The sequence below is a fragment of the Paralichthys olivaceus genome, chromosome 1 (genome assembly GCF_024713975.1).
Source record: "Paralichthys olivaceus isolate ysfri-2021 chromosome 1, ASM2471397v2, whole genome shotgun sequence".
Lineage (NCBI taxonomy): Eukaryota > Metazoa > Chordata > Actinopteri > Pleuronectiformes > Paralichthyidae > Paralichthys > Paralichthys olivaceus.
In genome coordinates this window covers 20,714,417-20,731,124 of record NC_091093.1, presented here as the reverse complement: position 1 = coordinate 20,731,124, position 16,708 = coordinate 20,714,417, and the positions used below count along the sequence as shown (strand labels likewise).

At 38.4% G+C, this 16,708-nt stretch overlaps 1 protein-coding gene across 2 annotated transcripts in view; it reads left to right on the top strand.

Annotated features, from left to right (window-relative positions):
* The first annotated feature begins 2 nt into the window (after nucleotides 1–2).
* mettl15 (methyltransferase 15, mitochondrial 12S rRNA N4-cytidine) overlaps nucleotides 3–16,708 on the top strand; it is a 42,378-nt gene continuing 25,672 nt past the window's right edge. The window contains exons 1-2 of one of the 2 annotated variants that reach the window (XM_020080137.2): nucleotides 3–135; nucleotides 2,048–2,299. In XM_020080137.2, coding sequence (XP_019935696.2) covers nucleotides 91–135; nucleotides 2,048–2,299 — 297 coding nt within the window. In that variant the 5' untranslated portion in view covers nucleotides 3–90. The other variant, XM_020080138.2, reaches the window with a different exon arrangement.

The following is a 16,708-nucleotide window of genomic DNA, read 5'->3' as shown; positions in this document are numbered from 1 at the left end:
ATAATTTCAAAAACAAGCCCTCTTCCGTTGTCGCAGCGGATTGGATGTGAGCCGCTGGTCACGGGGCGGGGCCGCGGTGACGCAGGCGCCATGCTGCCGCTCTGGGAGGTGGAGCCACGGCCCCGGTCTACTACGGTAAGCTCCAGCCGACTTCCCGGAGGTGAAGCCACGTTTGTCCGGCACAGGTCACCCGGGCGAGCCGTGCTTGAATGTATACGAATGTGCTGCTTTGTTCCACGTGCTCATTGGTAGTCTGAGTAGCTAGCTAGCTAACTGTGCCGGGAGGGGTCACTCTCTAAACAAACATGTCGGGTGTTAGAATCCCACTGCTCATAAATACCGTCACAGCCACCACACACTGTCGTGACACAGGGTAAGAGACCTAATGTTCGCATTTGCTAACACTCATATGTGCATGTGTTGCTCCACACAGCCATTTGCATACAGCTGCTCGAAGCTAGCTCTGGCATTTGTTTTTTTTAGCAAGGTAGGTTAGCTAATCTGCTCCACACCAACGCAGTGCTTTTGTTTGTTTCTAGTATTATTACATATACCAGCATAACACGATGTCAAGCGTTTGGTTACATTACATAGGCTAGCAACTACCCAGTGCTGTAAAGTCATGCTAACCTCCACAAACCTAGCTTCATGGCCAGCAGCTGTGGCAATGGGAGGAGATGTGGGCGTTGCTAATATCACAGGCCCTTGAAAAAAATACCAGATATTAATATTATTATTATTTTTACTCTCCACTTCATCCAGTCACTCATAAAACTATGGAACAGACTATTAAATAAACTTAATTATCACGAGAAAACAATTAAGTTCTACTCTTATGACAATTAAAATAAATAACATACATGATTTCTCACAAAAAAGATTAGGAAGTGATACATGCTGCTGATGTGGCCAAAAATTATAACAAGATTAAAATGTTCATATCAGTCGATATTGATAATTGACGACTGACGATAAATGTCATTATTATTTCTTTAGGTTTGCTAGTATGTAAACTTTAAGTTTAAAGACTTAAAGGTAGTGGTTTTAAACCATTCTTTAGGTCTAAGCAAGATCAGTTTTGCGTTATACCTCCTCATTGTGCTTGCACAATGTATAAGCATTATATATATATGACTTTTGTCATATTGCTATTGATGTAAATTATATTGTTACAAGTAATTGCATTGTTTTATTGGCCCGCCCTACTCAAACTATTCCTTCATTTATATGCTCTTCTGGTTAGGGATAATCCCACCCCCACCTGCAAGATGTTATATTCCCTCTACGTTTATAAATGCAAAACAGTTGTCCTGTACTGCCGGTATAACCAGCAATCTGACAACAGTAACACATATGCACTCAGTATAATATTACTACCTATTCAAATACCGTGTAACTCTTCTGCCATCAAACACTTCTACTGTGTTCACCAATGTCGTGACCAAATGTGTTTGTTCCTTCAGCTTCTGAACATAATTCTATTTTATTGGAATCATGCATCTTAACTGAGCCCTTATTTTCAATACATCTGGTTGCCAGGAAACACCTGAATACCTTTTTAACAATGTGGCTGACTTTGGTGCATGGTGCGGGTGGTATTGTTCATGTAAAATGTTAAACGAATCAGCCAAAGACGTACTTTCTCTCATTGTATGTGTGGTGGTGAAGCAGTATATGATCCAGAGAGAGGTGTTTTTAAATGGGTTCAACCCTTACAAGGGTTTTGAACTGGCTTAAAGCTGTGATGTCCTCTTGTTTTGATTGGGCATCCCCAGGTGGAAACCATCTGCTTTGAACAATTAAAATTTCTTTGCACACACACACACACACACACACACACACACACACACACACAGCATTACTTTATGTAACCAGAAACCCAGATAACATTATAAAAACGTAGTCAAATCTGTAATCACCTGCGACTTGAGACAATCAACATCTTACTTCAAGCTTCAAAATACTACCCATATTCTGCAGTATTACTTTTTCCCATGCCTCGTAATCAGTATTAACACTCATGACATTGCTTTCATTTTCTTCATAGATCATTGTAAGGATCATGATTTACCACATGTTTCTGCGCTCCAACCCAGTGTTATGGAAAACCCATCTGGCTGTGTGGAGATTGTGGAGGTCATGGAAATTAAGCCTGCACTCTTCTACAATCGGTGCATCATCTGGTACTGGTCACAGTGACAGATCTGAAGATCCGTGTTCTCCTTCCTCTGAAAACCCCCCTCACACACCTGTTATGCTCAAAGAAGTGCTTCATAACTTAAACATCCAACCTGGTCAGGTACGTTTGCATCTTTGCTGTTGGTGCTGGCTTTAAGAAAGTTGAAGTCTGTTCAAATGACATTTATTCAGACCAAATCAGTGTCATTTAAAAGTATTCACACAAAATCAATGGTATAATTTGACCTCCTCCTTATTAACATCATACACGACAATAAAATGTATTAAACGGTAAAAAGTTCATAGAATGTGTTTAGACTGGCAAATTTGATGGGTGACTAAAATGAATCCCTCAGACTGTCCACACTGATATTTGCAAGTGATTAGTTTTATTTGTATTTCAGGCATTGTGATCCGGTCTGCCTTGGTTGCCGTGGTAATGCAAACTCATACTGAGAGATGTTTTTTTTTTTCTTTCCATCTAATAGTGTCGGAACTTATTGAACACCTACCAGTGTCATACATGTCGATACAGCTCGATTCTTACATGATTCTTGCTGATTTGAGTTTGTGCCCTCATGGTTGAATGCACGTATGTCGCTTTGTATAAAAGCTTAATGATATGTAATGTAATGTAATACTGCACCACCACTAACTACAATCCCAAATCTACAACAGAGTTGTATCAACAACACCAATACAGCATCAACAACGATTCATATTATAAGCTTCTTAAAGATTTTTTGCAGCACTGTTATGTTAGTTTTGTAATTAAAGGTCCCTTGTGTAAGATTTAGGTGAAAGGGAACTATTGGCAGAAATGTAATGTAGAATAAATCTCATGATGTTTTCACTAGTTAATTTCATCTAAATTGTATGAATTGTAGTTTTCTTTACCCTGGAAAGACCCTTTATATTTAAATACTTTATATTTACACTGAGGGGACCCTCTCTACGGAGGCCGCCATGTTTTTTACATTAGTACAGACTGGATAAACTTAATACCTTTTGAGTTTTTATGACAACTGAAGTTTACCACAGGTTCTTTTTCATGTTTGGAAGGAGAGAGTGAGGTGAGGGGTGTTCAGATGCAACATGCAATTTCAACACTAGATATCACAAAATTCTACACACTGTACCTTTAAGACATTTATTGGTTAAAAAAAATTAATAAAACCAATGGTAAGAAGTAAATATCAGAGTATGTGAGGTATAATTCCTCTAATTGCAATCTGAAGATAACTAGTGGAAATAACTACTTAACTGATATTGTCTTTATTGAGATGTTTGTTTCTAAGATTAAAAAATTTTTTGTTCACACACTATATAATGGCTCGTTATAAAGGCACACAGGAAATTAGATAGGGTGCCAGCATCTTGGCTTTCCCTTAATGTATGTACTATGAGGACAGATGGGCATGAGTCAAAAGCCTTCTGGTGTGGCAAGCAGCATAGAACGGGAAGTGATGCCCCCCTCCCATATAATGCATAGTCAAGGCAGGTGGGGGCCATGGGTCAACAACTTAGTCAGGAATTGCGCCACTGTAAGGCTGTTGGCAGGACACAGGGTGCTGCGTCGCTCCTGCCTGAACTTTAGCACCTCTAAACTCCTCCGCTGCCCGCCCATTTGCCAACTGTCCCAAGACAGCTTGCCAATCAGATGCTATTAAAAAACAGTTTGATAGATTTTTCTTTTTGTACAGTTCATGCTGTTGGACACAATCACTTGACGCTCTGTGGAAATGTTATATGATTGCATTCGGATGTTTTAAATGTTATTTGTTGATTTATTTATTATCTTGATACAGATTATTGCAGTTTCATTGATTATATTATAGCTGCAACAACATTACAAAGATATTAGGGTTCTTGCACATCGTCATGTTACACATTCATATGGCTGATTTATAATTCTGTAGGCACAGCTAAATGCCCTGTCAGTCTTAGTCAGGCAATTAGAAATCTGCGTTCTAACATAACTCTCTGACACAGGCAAATTTGTGGTGGTGGAGTGTTTGTGTCATTGCTGTGAAGAGGATACCCGTCGCAAATGTCCACTAAAATCTCTGAGGGCAGTGATATTAGTGGTATGAATGGCTAAAATAATCAGTAATATATAATTGTTCTTGTCAGCTGAAGCAGAGTACATATGAATGGAGTACTTAAGCGATGATGGGTGTCAGAGCAAATACTGCAGTTAAACCAAAGTGTGTAAATGGAGCCTTTCAGTGTCTTGCTGCCTCCCACACAGGACAGCTGGCTGTAAATGTGTTTGCAGGTAGGCAATTTCCACTGGTAGCCCGTAATATATTTTGATATAGAGTTTTACAACCAACATGCTTTTGTTCAATGCTTAAAGGTCCAGTGTGTATATATATATAAAATATATAATATTAATTAAATGTTATCATTAGAGTATAATGACCTGAAACAAAGAATCGTTGTTTTCATTTTAGAATGGTCCCTTTATATCTACATGGTGAGGGCTTCTTCTTCTCCATGGTCCACCCTGTTTCTATAGTAGCCCAGAACAGACAAACCAAACTGTCTCAAGAGAACCTGAAGGCCACTATAGTTTCTTCTGTAGGATATCAACTACTAGATGTAACTAAATCCAACACACTGAACCTTTAAGAAATACAGACTAATAACATTCCCATCCAAACAATATCAACATACTGACACACAAAACTAAAATGGTGGTCAACAGTATACCTGCTCAACATCAACATGATAGCATAATCATTCTCACCATATTTACGTGTTCTTGCCAATTAAAACCTGCTTTGCTTCAATTTAACTTCAATTTTTAAGTGTTAGGTGTAAATCGCATTAGTCAAATGCTAGAAGGCCATGTCCAAAGATTCTTTTGCCAGTTTAACAGTGGGTAGAAGAGGCCACATTACCAGGGTAGAAGAGGCCGCAGTACCAGGGTAGAAGAGGCCGCAGTACCAGGGTAGAAGAGGCCAGAGGCCACAGTACCAGGGTAGAAGAGGCCGCAGTACCAGGGTAGAAGAGGCCAGAGGCCACAGTACCAGGGTAGAAGAGGCCGCAGTACCAGGGTAGAAGAGGCCAGAGGCCACAGTACCAGGGTAGAAGAGGCCACAGTACCAGGGTAGAAGAGGCCGCAGTACCAGGGTAGAAGAGGCCACAGTACCAGGGTAGAAGAGGCCAGAGGCCACAGTACCAGGGTAGAAGAGGCCGCTGTACCAGGGTAGAAGAGGCCACAGTACCAGGGTAGAAGAGGCCGCTGTACCAGGCGCATGGATCAAAATGGCTGTATTTAGTCTTATGATTAACGATGGGTGTGTTCTGGGTGTAACATGCAATAAACCAATCAGAGTGCCCTCACCTATTCCCTTTAAAAGCCGGGTGCACCTGTTTATATATTGCTTTAATGAAACCTCCTCTTAAACTCAGTAATAGTCACTCTCAGGAAGAAGCTTGAGGAATCCTTCACTGGTGCAGACTGCTTGAGCAGGGGACCTCCTCTAGAATAGATTAATGAGCCATCAGCTGATAGTCCAGGGGAGAAGCCCTGTGCTGCTGTAGAAGTAGAAACAAGCTGCCTACTCTTACATTTCAGTCTCAACACACTCCCCCTTGTGGAATTAATGAGGGCCATAAATGTTGAACCTACTTTTGTATCAATCTCAGCCTTTAAACAGTCAAGATATTTTTGAGCTTGCAAAAGTGGACAGCTACATATGAGAGTTTGTTCTTTTTTATGTCAGGCAATGTAGAGAGGGATATCTGACAAGCAGATTTATCATTCCTTACAAACAATTACAAATAAACTGGAAGATGGAGTATGTTAGTGTTACATTTTGAATGAATAACATTGTTTCATAATCACGAATTCAAGTTAAACAGCTATTTCTCTGAGATGCATTTTAAATAGTTTCATAAATGTGATCATCAGCCATGGCATTGGGCCAGTCTCATAAACTTCCAAATGCGTATTTCACAGTCAGCATTGTTTTCTGTCTTTCTTTTTTTAATGTTCGAATATATATATAACATGAATTTTAAATGCTGATACGCTTTATCTATTCAAAGGCAACGGAAGAGTAAAGAACCTAAAATGCAAATTAAAGTTATCAAAAGTTAAAGAATTATTAATGCCAGCGAGAGATTACAAGAGAGAGAGCAGGTGGCCACCAGTGTTGAGCTTGCACATCATGAATAGAATGAACAAGGTTTGACTCATAATGACAATAGATGTGTTACACAAAAAATACAGCAGAACAGACAAACCACAAATCACAGGTGTTGTAGCTTGTTAAAGCTCAGAACCACAGCAGTGGACGAGTGCTGCATTTTTCACTTTCCCTGTTATTTGGGTTATTTGGTCGCCTGCAATCCGGACACTTGGAGAGGCACTCTGTGCTATGGATAGATGACCACAGAACACTCCACCAGCTGCTACTTCTCATTGTCTTATTTCTCTTTTTGAAATTTTAGATGCAAGATGGAACATAGAGTAGGAATGGTGGTGTGAAGCAGTCTGACATAAAAGGTTAAACTGAAACAGTAACATCTGTTGTATCTCAAATTTTTTTACATTGAATGTGGTTTTCTGCAGTGGAGAGCACATGTGGGTTTGTGGAATATGGAGGTTGTCTGGTAGGAAAAATGCTTCAGCGTAAATGTGAGTGCAGGATTGGGCTGGACAATATGAACAAATATATCAAAACAAAATCATTTTTTATTGATAATTATCACAATAAATGTCGCATTATTATTTATTTTAAGTTTAAAGACTGCTCTTACTCCTGAGTGAAGATTGTGGTTTTAAACTCTTTATGACTTTAGCAAACCGTTGAAGGGATATTTAATAAATCTGAGGAAAATAAGTTACATGTTGTATCTCCTCACTGTGATAATATTGAGATATATATTGCACCTTTATTATATTGCTATTGATTATAATTATATTGCAATAATTATTGATATTGTTTTATTGCCCAGGTCTAGTATAGTATATTTTTTGTAACTGAGTGTACACGTTTGTAGGGAAGGGCATAGATAGGGTTAATATGATTATTTAGTTTTTTTTAAGTAGTATTTAGTTTAAAGCTTTGTGTGCAGTGAGTGTAATTAATTTTTGTCTGAGACAATTCAGAAGCATAATATATACGTCGCTTTGGATAAAAGCGTCAGCTAAATGAAATGTAATGTACCGTGAAACATCTATAGTAAAAACAAACAATTTCCTTTGTCAGCAAGTGGGATGCTGCATTTTAAATGTACACAATTTCAGATAAATTATCCTTTTTGACTTTATCTGGGTTTCCTTACATTCCCAGCATCAGCCAGGTGAAGCGCTGCTGTGAATACAAGCAAAGGTGTAATATGATCTTGTCTCTTCAAATTAGTTAAAAGCCTTGCAGTTGCTGTGTGGGACATGCAGCTGAAGTCGAGAAATGGCTGTAGGAGTAAATGTCACAAAAGTTGCATCCTGAAGATGTTATTTTTTGCATCCTTTTTTAAAGAATCAGCAGTGTTAAGACAGATGATTTATATATAAATTATGATTGTATTATGTATTTAAAGTTTTGTAGGTGAACATTCTCATTATGAATATGTCAGGAATTATTTCACTTATTTCTATTTACTATGTCAATTATGTATATTTTGTTACTAAAATAATTTTTATTTTAGAAAGTTTTATAAGCCCAAAAACAAGTGTGTTGATTTGACAATACATATAGAAGTTGTTGTATAGATACAGAATGTAAAAATGTGTGCTTGTTATCCAGAACAAGCAGTATACTGTTTTCTCTGTACTAAATTTGCCCCAACAACTTCTCCTGGGTCATGCCAAAGTTTTTCTTTTTTTTTTCTTTGCACTCCTTTTTTGGGAGCACTGAGTAGTGAAAGAGGAGGCTGGTAAATAATTGATCCTTGTAATTAAACACTCCAGCCAGGGATGCTAGGGCTGATTGACGGCCAGATATTAGGCCCTTGTCTCGTAAGGTTGCAAGTTTAGTCTGAGGTTATCAGTGGCCAGAAGAGTCTTTCTCCCTCCCTGCCTCATTACTTTCATGAGTAGAACATTTCATAGTGGAGCGGTGGGTGGGGGTGTGGTGTGAAGACAGTCTGGGACTTCATTAGCCAAATGGGGTGCCTCGGTCTACAGAGCGCCAAATCGTTCAGCCTTGCTGAGCAGACAACCCCTCTGTGGGTGCTTCACCACACTGTCCCGTAGAGTTGTTTTAGCCCTTTCATCTTACACATTCTTCAGCCTCAGGTTCCCTGAAGCAACAACTTAAACAAACATAACAAGCTTTCCTGTGCCTACCTGAGCAGATGCCAACCCTCCAAACTTTATTGACTTACCATTCAGTTTAACTCAGTGGTCACCAACCTTTGAAGCCCAAGATCCCTTTATAATTCCAAACGTTAGCCGAGATCTACCATCCTGATATCTTCCCAAAAAAACACTTAGGGGGGTCATGTTTATAATTTTTAATGTACGAGCATAAATATACACAAAGAAAGGCAGTTATGCAACTTTAACTATTCAATGCACAATATTTACTTTCATATCGATTTATATTTACAGCATCTGTTCAGTGCACAATACCTGTATTTAGCTTCTCAGTTCAACAATATGTGAATATGCTATTGCAGCACAATGTTTTACACAGGCTTTGCCTTGAATATGGCCATAAGTATGACTATTTCCTTGTATAAAAGTATTCCTAAAGTACTATACAGTGCATCTTCTGCTCCTGCAAATATTTCACAATAAAACCCATTTTTTTAAACGAGTGAACGGATTAAAAACAGAAACGCTGGAGTGCTTTTACTTTGAAACGCATACAGAAAGCGTTGCAACCATCTATGTTTGTGACATAAATTCAACAGATAAACATTAAAACTCAGGTAAAAGATAATTTTCTCTGTTTACTCTGCAATTAAACACAATGTATATCTGTCTATGTCACAAACACTTATTTCCAACACTTCCCGCACCCGTTACAAAGTAAAAACACTCACGGTTTCACTTTCTGAATCCTTTCATTTGTTCCAACGGGGCTTTGATTGTTATCGCAACTGTGGGAGAGATGCAGGTCTTCAGTCGGTAGAGTCCTGGTGTTTAGTTTAGTACATCATACGACTGTTATTGAAGGAAATGCAGTGGATAAACCTGTAGCTCCACAGCCAATAGCAGACACACTACGCGTGTGAACAACAGAAAACTGACACACAGCTGATCTGAGGCGTGGAGTGTCGACTGTTGAGATCGACCTGTCTATCGCGGGTTGGCGACCTACAAAGCTGTATCTCACACCTCACAGCACAGTATATGGCTCAATAAAGTTTCTTTGCTTCTCTAAAAGTAAATTATTTTTCAAATGTTGCACTTTATTAATGTTTGATTGAATTTGCCACAACACCATTGACTGAATGTGAGAGAGCAAGACAGAGTAAGCAACAGCAAAGGAGATAGAGAGAGCTCTCTTTACAACTGATGCATCCACATATCATCAACAGTTAAAGTTCATGTTATTGTGAAGGGGGGAAGAATGTGCTTGTACTGATAGTTGTAGTTTCATTTATATTCAAAGCAACATTATGAGACTACTTTACCTTAAAATAGCAGCCTTATAATCATTCTGATAATACATTTACCTGAAACAAGGAGAATGGACCTCTTACTTTTTCACTTCATGCCCTAAACACCTGTACATGCTCGTCATATCTTCTGGTGAGGTCCAGTAAGTTTAAGAGTAATGCCAAACTGTAGATTTGTCAAAAAGACTTAGAAGCGGGGCACTGCTCGCTCACCTTGTACCACAGGTGCCCAGTATAAATGGCTTGAGTCCTCAAGCAGTGTCTGCAGGCTTGGTTCTGACCAGGCCCTTTGCTGCATGGCTTCCTCATTCTGTCTCCCTATTTCCTGCTTGACCTATCCTATCATAGAAGATGAAATCCCCCAAAAATATTTTTTTTAAAAAGACTTTCTTAAAATCAGTGTTCATTTCCAATATTCAGTGAAGAAACTTTTAAAATACCAAGGTTTGCAAAAGCAGTTTGGCGTATTCGTTATGGCAACAGCTGCTCAGGTTCAGGTGGCCTGGGATCATGAGGAAAATGTACTGTTCGGAAGCCAGTGTGTTTTCTTTGTTCCATGAAAACCACTTAATTGCTCAGACTCGGTACCCAATAAATTACCACATGTGGCTGCGGAGATGGCTGTTACATAATGTTGCTTAAATAACAATTATAGAAGTCATATCACTGTGCTCACAGGCGTCCATTATTGCCAAACTTGGTAAAAATAAAGTGGAAGTGCTCCTTGATCCTCAATTAATACTATTATGGGAGGCCTCATTGCAATATTTACATCTGATCCTGGCATGAGTGTGGGTATGCTAATCAGATACATGCCCTGTGGACAGCTGGATTGAGATGACTCATTCCTGCAACACATTATCTGGGTGGCCTTTCTTTTGAATATGTTCAGAATAATTATATAACAAAACATCTATCATTTAATCAAATTTTTACCTATTACTGTTAATGTTTAGGTATCATTTTAATATTTTATACATACATATATATGTATGTATATACGCGCATGCATACATATGTATATTTTCCCCCTTTAAATTTTTCCCTTTCTTGTCATTTGACTATGACAATGAGCTTAAAGCAAAAAAACAGAAAAGGTTAATTTATAATGCTTAGATATTTTGGTGTGATCATCATTAACTGGGGCATTTTTGTACTTTGATGTGATGAAGGATTTGTCATAGACAGACTTCCTCTCTTGCATGAAATGTTGTTTTAACATGGAGATCATTTTGCTTTATCACTATTTATTGTAAAACCTAGGCACACTCATGTGTGTCACAACAGACTGTCTTATCGTAAACACAGCTAGCACACAGTTGGTTTCTGTGCAGTGTCATTTAAGTTGTGGCACATATCAACAAATCACTATCAAATAGCACTGGTTTTACACCGGGTAAAAATGGAATTATTCAACATTTTACCTGATTGACAAGAAGGAGTAGATAACGATTGTTTTTCACTATATAGTTGTAAAATCCGGTCAAATGCCTATTGTAACTGAAGGTATATAGTTCTTTAAAGGTGCATTGGATCCTTTTACTGATCCTGTTCCTGCACCTAATTTATTTTTGTTGTTGTATCTGCTGTTGCACCTTTACCAAAAAAAAAAGTAAGTTGCACTGATCTTATGTGTGTAGCCAACATTATTTATATTCTCAGCAGCATCCAGAAGAAGTTCTGTTGCTCTCAGCTGGGGTGCCCCCACTCCTCTCCTACTTCCAGATTAATTTGGCAGGGAAGAGCATGTCCGCTCGACACTCCATGGCACTGCTGACCTTAACAAATAACAGAAGTTTCCTCACTTTCCTCTCATTGTTCCTACACCGTCTTTACCTCCAGGTTGACCGATTATAGCAGACCCCCAATTTCAAACTAAATATCCAAAATATGAGTACTTTAATGCTTCAGTGACCAGATGTGCTTGAATAACTGGTTTGGAACAGTTGCACATGATTATGTATTTCTGCCCACCTGGGTTTTGTTTGGGATTTGCAGCACAATTTTGGTCACAATGTGCCAAATGGATCCTAATCCATGGTCAGCTCTACATCTCACTTTATTTCCACCTTTGCAAACTCTAGTCTGTTCTAGCACCTTAAGCTTAGGGCTGGACAAGGTGACCAAAGAAATATTTGAAAACCATTAAATATTGATACTGTGGTTTAGCCTGGTTGCAGATCTCTGATTTCCCACATTCCAATTTGTATCTCTTCCTATTGAAGTGTCATTAACAGTCCCATGGAAATACCCACAATATTAACAAGAGGAGCGGACAACACACACCTCACGCTGGTTACTGTAAAGTTTTAATAAAAGAAAAAAGAAAAAGGGAAATAAATAATATATTTCCTTTGTCCACAAGAAATTTGTGATCGTTTTCGATAATAATTCTTCCTCGCAAATAGGAAACTGCTAACGTGGTCATGATGTCAGAATGGATAATGAAGTGAAACTAATTGATGAAAATGCTAATTTGTTCATGGCCATCTGTTGACGCGGAGGCAGTCAATAAGTAAATTATAAAACAATTCAAGATGTACTGCTAGACAGAAAATAGTTCTACTCTCTTTCTGCTATAACTGTAATACACTCTTTGACCTTTATAGTACCTCTGTGTCCTTCTTAACAGGTACTGTAAATCCAAAACATTGGTAAACTGATGATGGTGCCCATCATGGAAAGGCTTAGGGCAACTTTATCAAAAATCAGCACATAACACTGCGCTACAAAGCTTCCCTCTGAGCCTATCCCCTCCCCCAAGACCTCTCCAATGCCCCCACCCCATTCCCTAGTTCCTTTCATTTCATATTGTGTTGTCAACCCAGTCTTCAAACTACTGGAAGCATCTTCATAAATGCCTTGATGTCTTTTCCCTATTACCATGCCTTCCACCACAAGGCCTTCATTTAGCTTGACTCCTTTTTGCACTCCTTAATGGACTTGGCCCTGTTCTTCTTTTGTCTTCCTTTAGTACCATGAAATTCACCTTCAGGAGAGAAAACCATCCTTTCTGTTGCTTCTTTACATTTCGTGAATATAGTTAGATGATTCCACCCCCTCTTTTCAGTTTCACGTCCGTTTCCACTTCACTTTATATAGTTTGTATTGTTTCCTTGGTGCACTGTATTGACAGTAATGTCACACTTAAGAGAAATCTTTCAGAGCAGGCACCAATGAAGCACGTAATCATTTGGAGTAGATCCACTGCATCATATTTGACCTTATTTCTTGTTTCCAGTTAAAACAAAGAAAAAGTATTTTGACATTTCTCTCTGTTTCCTATCCACTATGTTTTAACAACCACAATATATGCCAGTATAACTACACGTTATATATTCTTGAACTACATAATATTGTTCTACGTCATTTCTAGTGTAAGCGTTGCATCTCAACATGTTGTGTCTATTGATTCTTGCAGTGCACGCCGTATACATTTGAAAGAAGCCAAGGAACAAATCAGTATATGTTTATTCAGGGAGAAAATGTGAAAGTCTTTACATAAAAATGAAAGCCATTTTTAGACATGAACTCCCGGTCTGCATATTTTCTGAAGTTTGCCTTGAATGCAGCAGGAAACAGAAACAGGAAAATGTGCAGAGCATTCAGGTGAGGAATGACGTCTGAAGCATGCAGGAAGCATAACATAATGTATAAGTCCCGCTGTGGAAATCACGCGACTCCTTTCTCGAATCTTCTTGTCTTTCCAAGTTGACATATACGTCTGCATCTTCTACATGTATGGTACCTCTTATTGATCCTGAGATATTTGTATTATTTTTGTATTTTTCACTTTCACAAACAACATCAAACCCACTTGCTTCCTATGAATTTTCCTTCTGTTTTTGCTCACATGAGCTCACTCTGATATTTGTGAAACATTTGACTAAGATGCAGAGGGAAAAATTTGGTAAATTGTCAGGTGCAAAATTCAGGGAAACTTTCATCTCTGAGAGTAGCGTTTTGGATCATATCATGCTTCAGATGGCTTTCCTACATCTCCTTTTGTATTTGTCCAGGTTACTGGCTGGCATCAAGGGAAATGTATTTGTGATTTGTGCAGTGGGTTGTCTTAAAGATCCCCTCCAGAAATGTTTTCCTAAACATAAAATTCTCTGCTTGGAGTAATGATTTGTATCTGATTAATCCTAAGAACATATTAAAATTACCAAATTCTTTATGATACAGCTACCTCTTCTAAAAATTAATTTGTAATTATTAAGATATCTTCTACTACACTGAAATGTTAATTCTCATTCAGGAAATGTATGTTTCCACCTCACACTTATAGGCTTACTGCTGAAGTGTGATTAGCTTCCAAACCAATTGTAGTGCCATAACATTTTTAAGCGTGTGTGCATGTGTTGAACTCAGATTTAAGGTGAGCACAGAGAAAAGTTTTACCTTCAGCAGTTAAATGTGAAAACAGCCTTCTAGTGCACATGCATCATTTTGCACAGTGAAGGTCGCAAACCCAAGTAAAAAAACAGCAAAACATAATTTTTAGTGGATGACAACAATATTGCAGCAATAATTTTGTCCGAGCTAAAGCTGTCATAGTGAAATAATAATAATATCTGTGTTTTAAGTCAAATAATGTAAGATCTATTCCTCTTACAGCATCTCAGTTGTGGCAATTGAGTTGAATGAACCAATCAAGAATAATGAGGAGGATATCACTCACAGCAACCGTCCTCCCATTGTTTTCAACCCCAAACTAACCTGTTAGACTGTGGGAAACATAAATTAAATTATCATGAATGGCTGCCTCCCACAGCTACATAGCACAGAGGTGAGGCTGAAGTCTTTACTGATTTTAAGTTTAGTATCCTAGAGCCACTCAGAAAAATCAGTTTTACAAATAAGGTAGTTCTAATTTTTCATGAATTTCAAGGGATTAAATCCTGTTTCAGTAACATGTTAAAAATGTATCCTAGTCAATCTGTGTTTAAGCAGACTCTGCTCCGTACTGATGAATGAAAATGTAATAAATGTGTAATAAATATACACATCTGTTTATGTTTAGGATACTAACTGTAAATAGATTTTTAGCAGCTACTGGACCTTTGTTGTAAACCTCCTGCAGATTTGACTCATGATATCACTCACTATAATTTGCTTGTTATGGTCTGCGTTCAGTTTTATGTGAAATTGAATGTTTCCAGCAAAGAAAATGTAGCTCAGTAAATCTCCAACCTGCGAGACAAAAACAGGCAGTTTGGGGGGTGGGGGTGGAGAGTGATGACTCATGCTCACAGTAGAGGTCCCTCCCTTTCCATTTCTTTCAGTGTCCAATCAGTTCTTCCCCAGCTGTCACTCATTGCCTCTAAATCAAATCCCCACAATGCTTTCCTCTGCCCTATAAATTTTGACACACAGATTGTGATTGTGTTAATGATAATCTTCTGCATCCATGATGTTTCAGTCATATACTGACCCCAAATTCAACTAAAACACACATGATCGAAAGTCTAATGTATCAGAATCAACTTTAAAGTCGCTGCTTTAAGTGCATTGTGCTATGTTTTAATTTGACAGAAAGAAGTCAAATACTAACAGTCAAATAACAGTTCTCTGAGCAGCTAAATTAATTCATCATTTTTGAATTAAATTACTTTTATATTACTTTTTCAGAATGCAAGCAGCAAAAGGAATGTGGTAGAAAGACTAATCGTTGCCTTGGATTGCCCACGTACAGTAAATATTGAGTTGTTGGCTCAGAGTTTCAGAGAAGATGCAAGTGCCTGCTATCCCTGTTTCTCCAGGGATCTCCTCGGCACCACTGTGGTGTAAGATCTAGTCTCAGGACTCCTTGAAGTGGGCGGATGCTTGACATGGGCTTTATGAGCTTTATGAAGAGGAAAATGTAAAAAAATGTAACTGTAGAAAAAAGGCAGGACTGGTAATGAATTATATGAAAGTGGTGCTGAGAAAAAAAATTGTATATAAAGGAGAGGAAGGAAGGAAGGAAGGAAGGAAGGAAGGCAGGCAGGCAGGCAGGAAGGAAGAGGAAGATGTTTGGGAGGCGCTGATGTTTTTATGGCCCTGGTAAGATCCAGGCAGACCTTTAGGGTAGCAGTATATCTTCATGTCAACCTCCATGCCCCAGGATGAGTAAACTAGTGAGTCATTCTGTCTCCTATAACGTAGCATCCTTCTTCAATGACTATGACCCTAAATGGTGATACAGTATTTACGTCTTAAGATTTTTAACTGATTGACTGACTTACATGATTTTAAGTATATAAATTCAAAATAGCTTGATGCATCAAAGTTCCTTTGATGACTCATTGTCTGTAGATGAGGCATTCTGAATTTGGTAAGAAACTGTCCCCTACTGATTAGTTTCACTTTCACTTGATTAAAAAAAAAAAAGTGAAAATGTGTGAGGAAGAAAGAACCATAGTCCAAAATATTTTTACTGCGCCACCTTGAGGCCAATCAGTGTCATTTTAGTACCTGAGTAGTAAGTGGAATATGCCACCAACCTGCTGATTTCCCTGTTTCCACTTTTGCTGCATGAACAGTTTTTGCTGAGAAGACACACAGACAGACTGAAGCTGCTGGAAATAGGTCCACCTTCTTCTGTACTTGTATGGGACGCATACAGAAAACAACAAAGTGTGTGGAAGACCTTAATTAGCCAAGCTCCATTCCTCAAGTTTGTCAAACATTCATGGAGGATTGTAATAAAACTGAAATCTAAGAAGAAGTCATATTTTTTTCAAATGCAGTGTTTCTAAGGTTATTTACAACTGTCCTCAGGGCGTTCTCAATGCTGGGGTTTTCTTGATAACCAGATTGGAGCTTTTTGAAAATGCTGTTATTGGAAATCAGCAAAAAGTTTATATTAATCCATATCTCCAGACACTTGCCAAGGAAAGGTAAGAAATTGGTCTGCAAATAATAGTCCTGAGTAATCGTAGATTGTATATCTGGAGGAGAG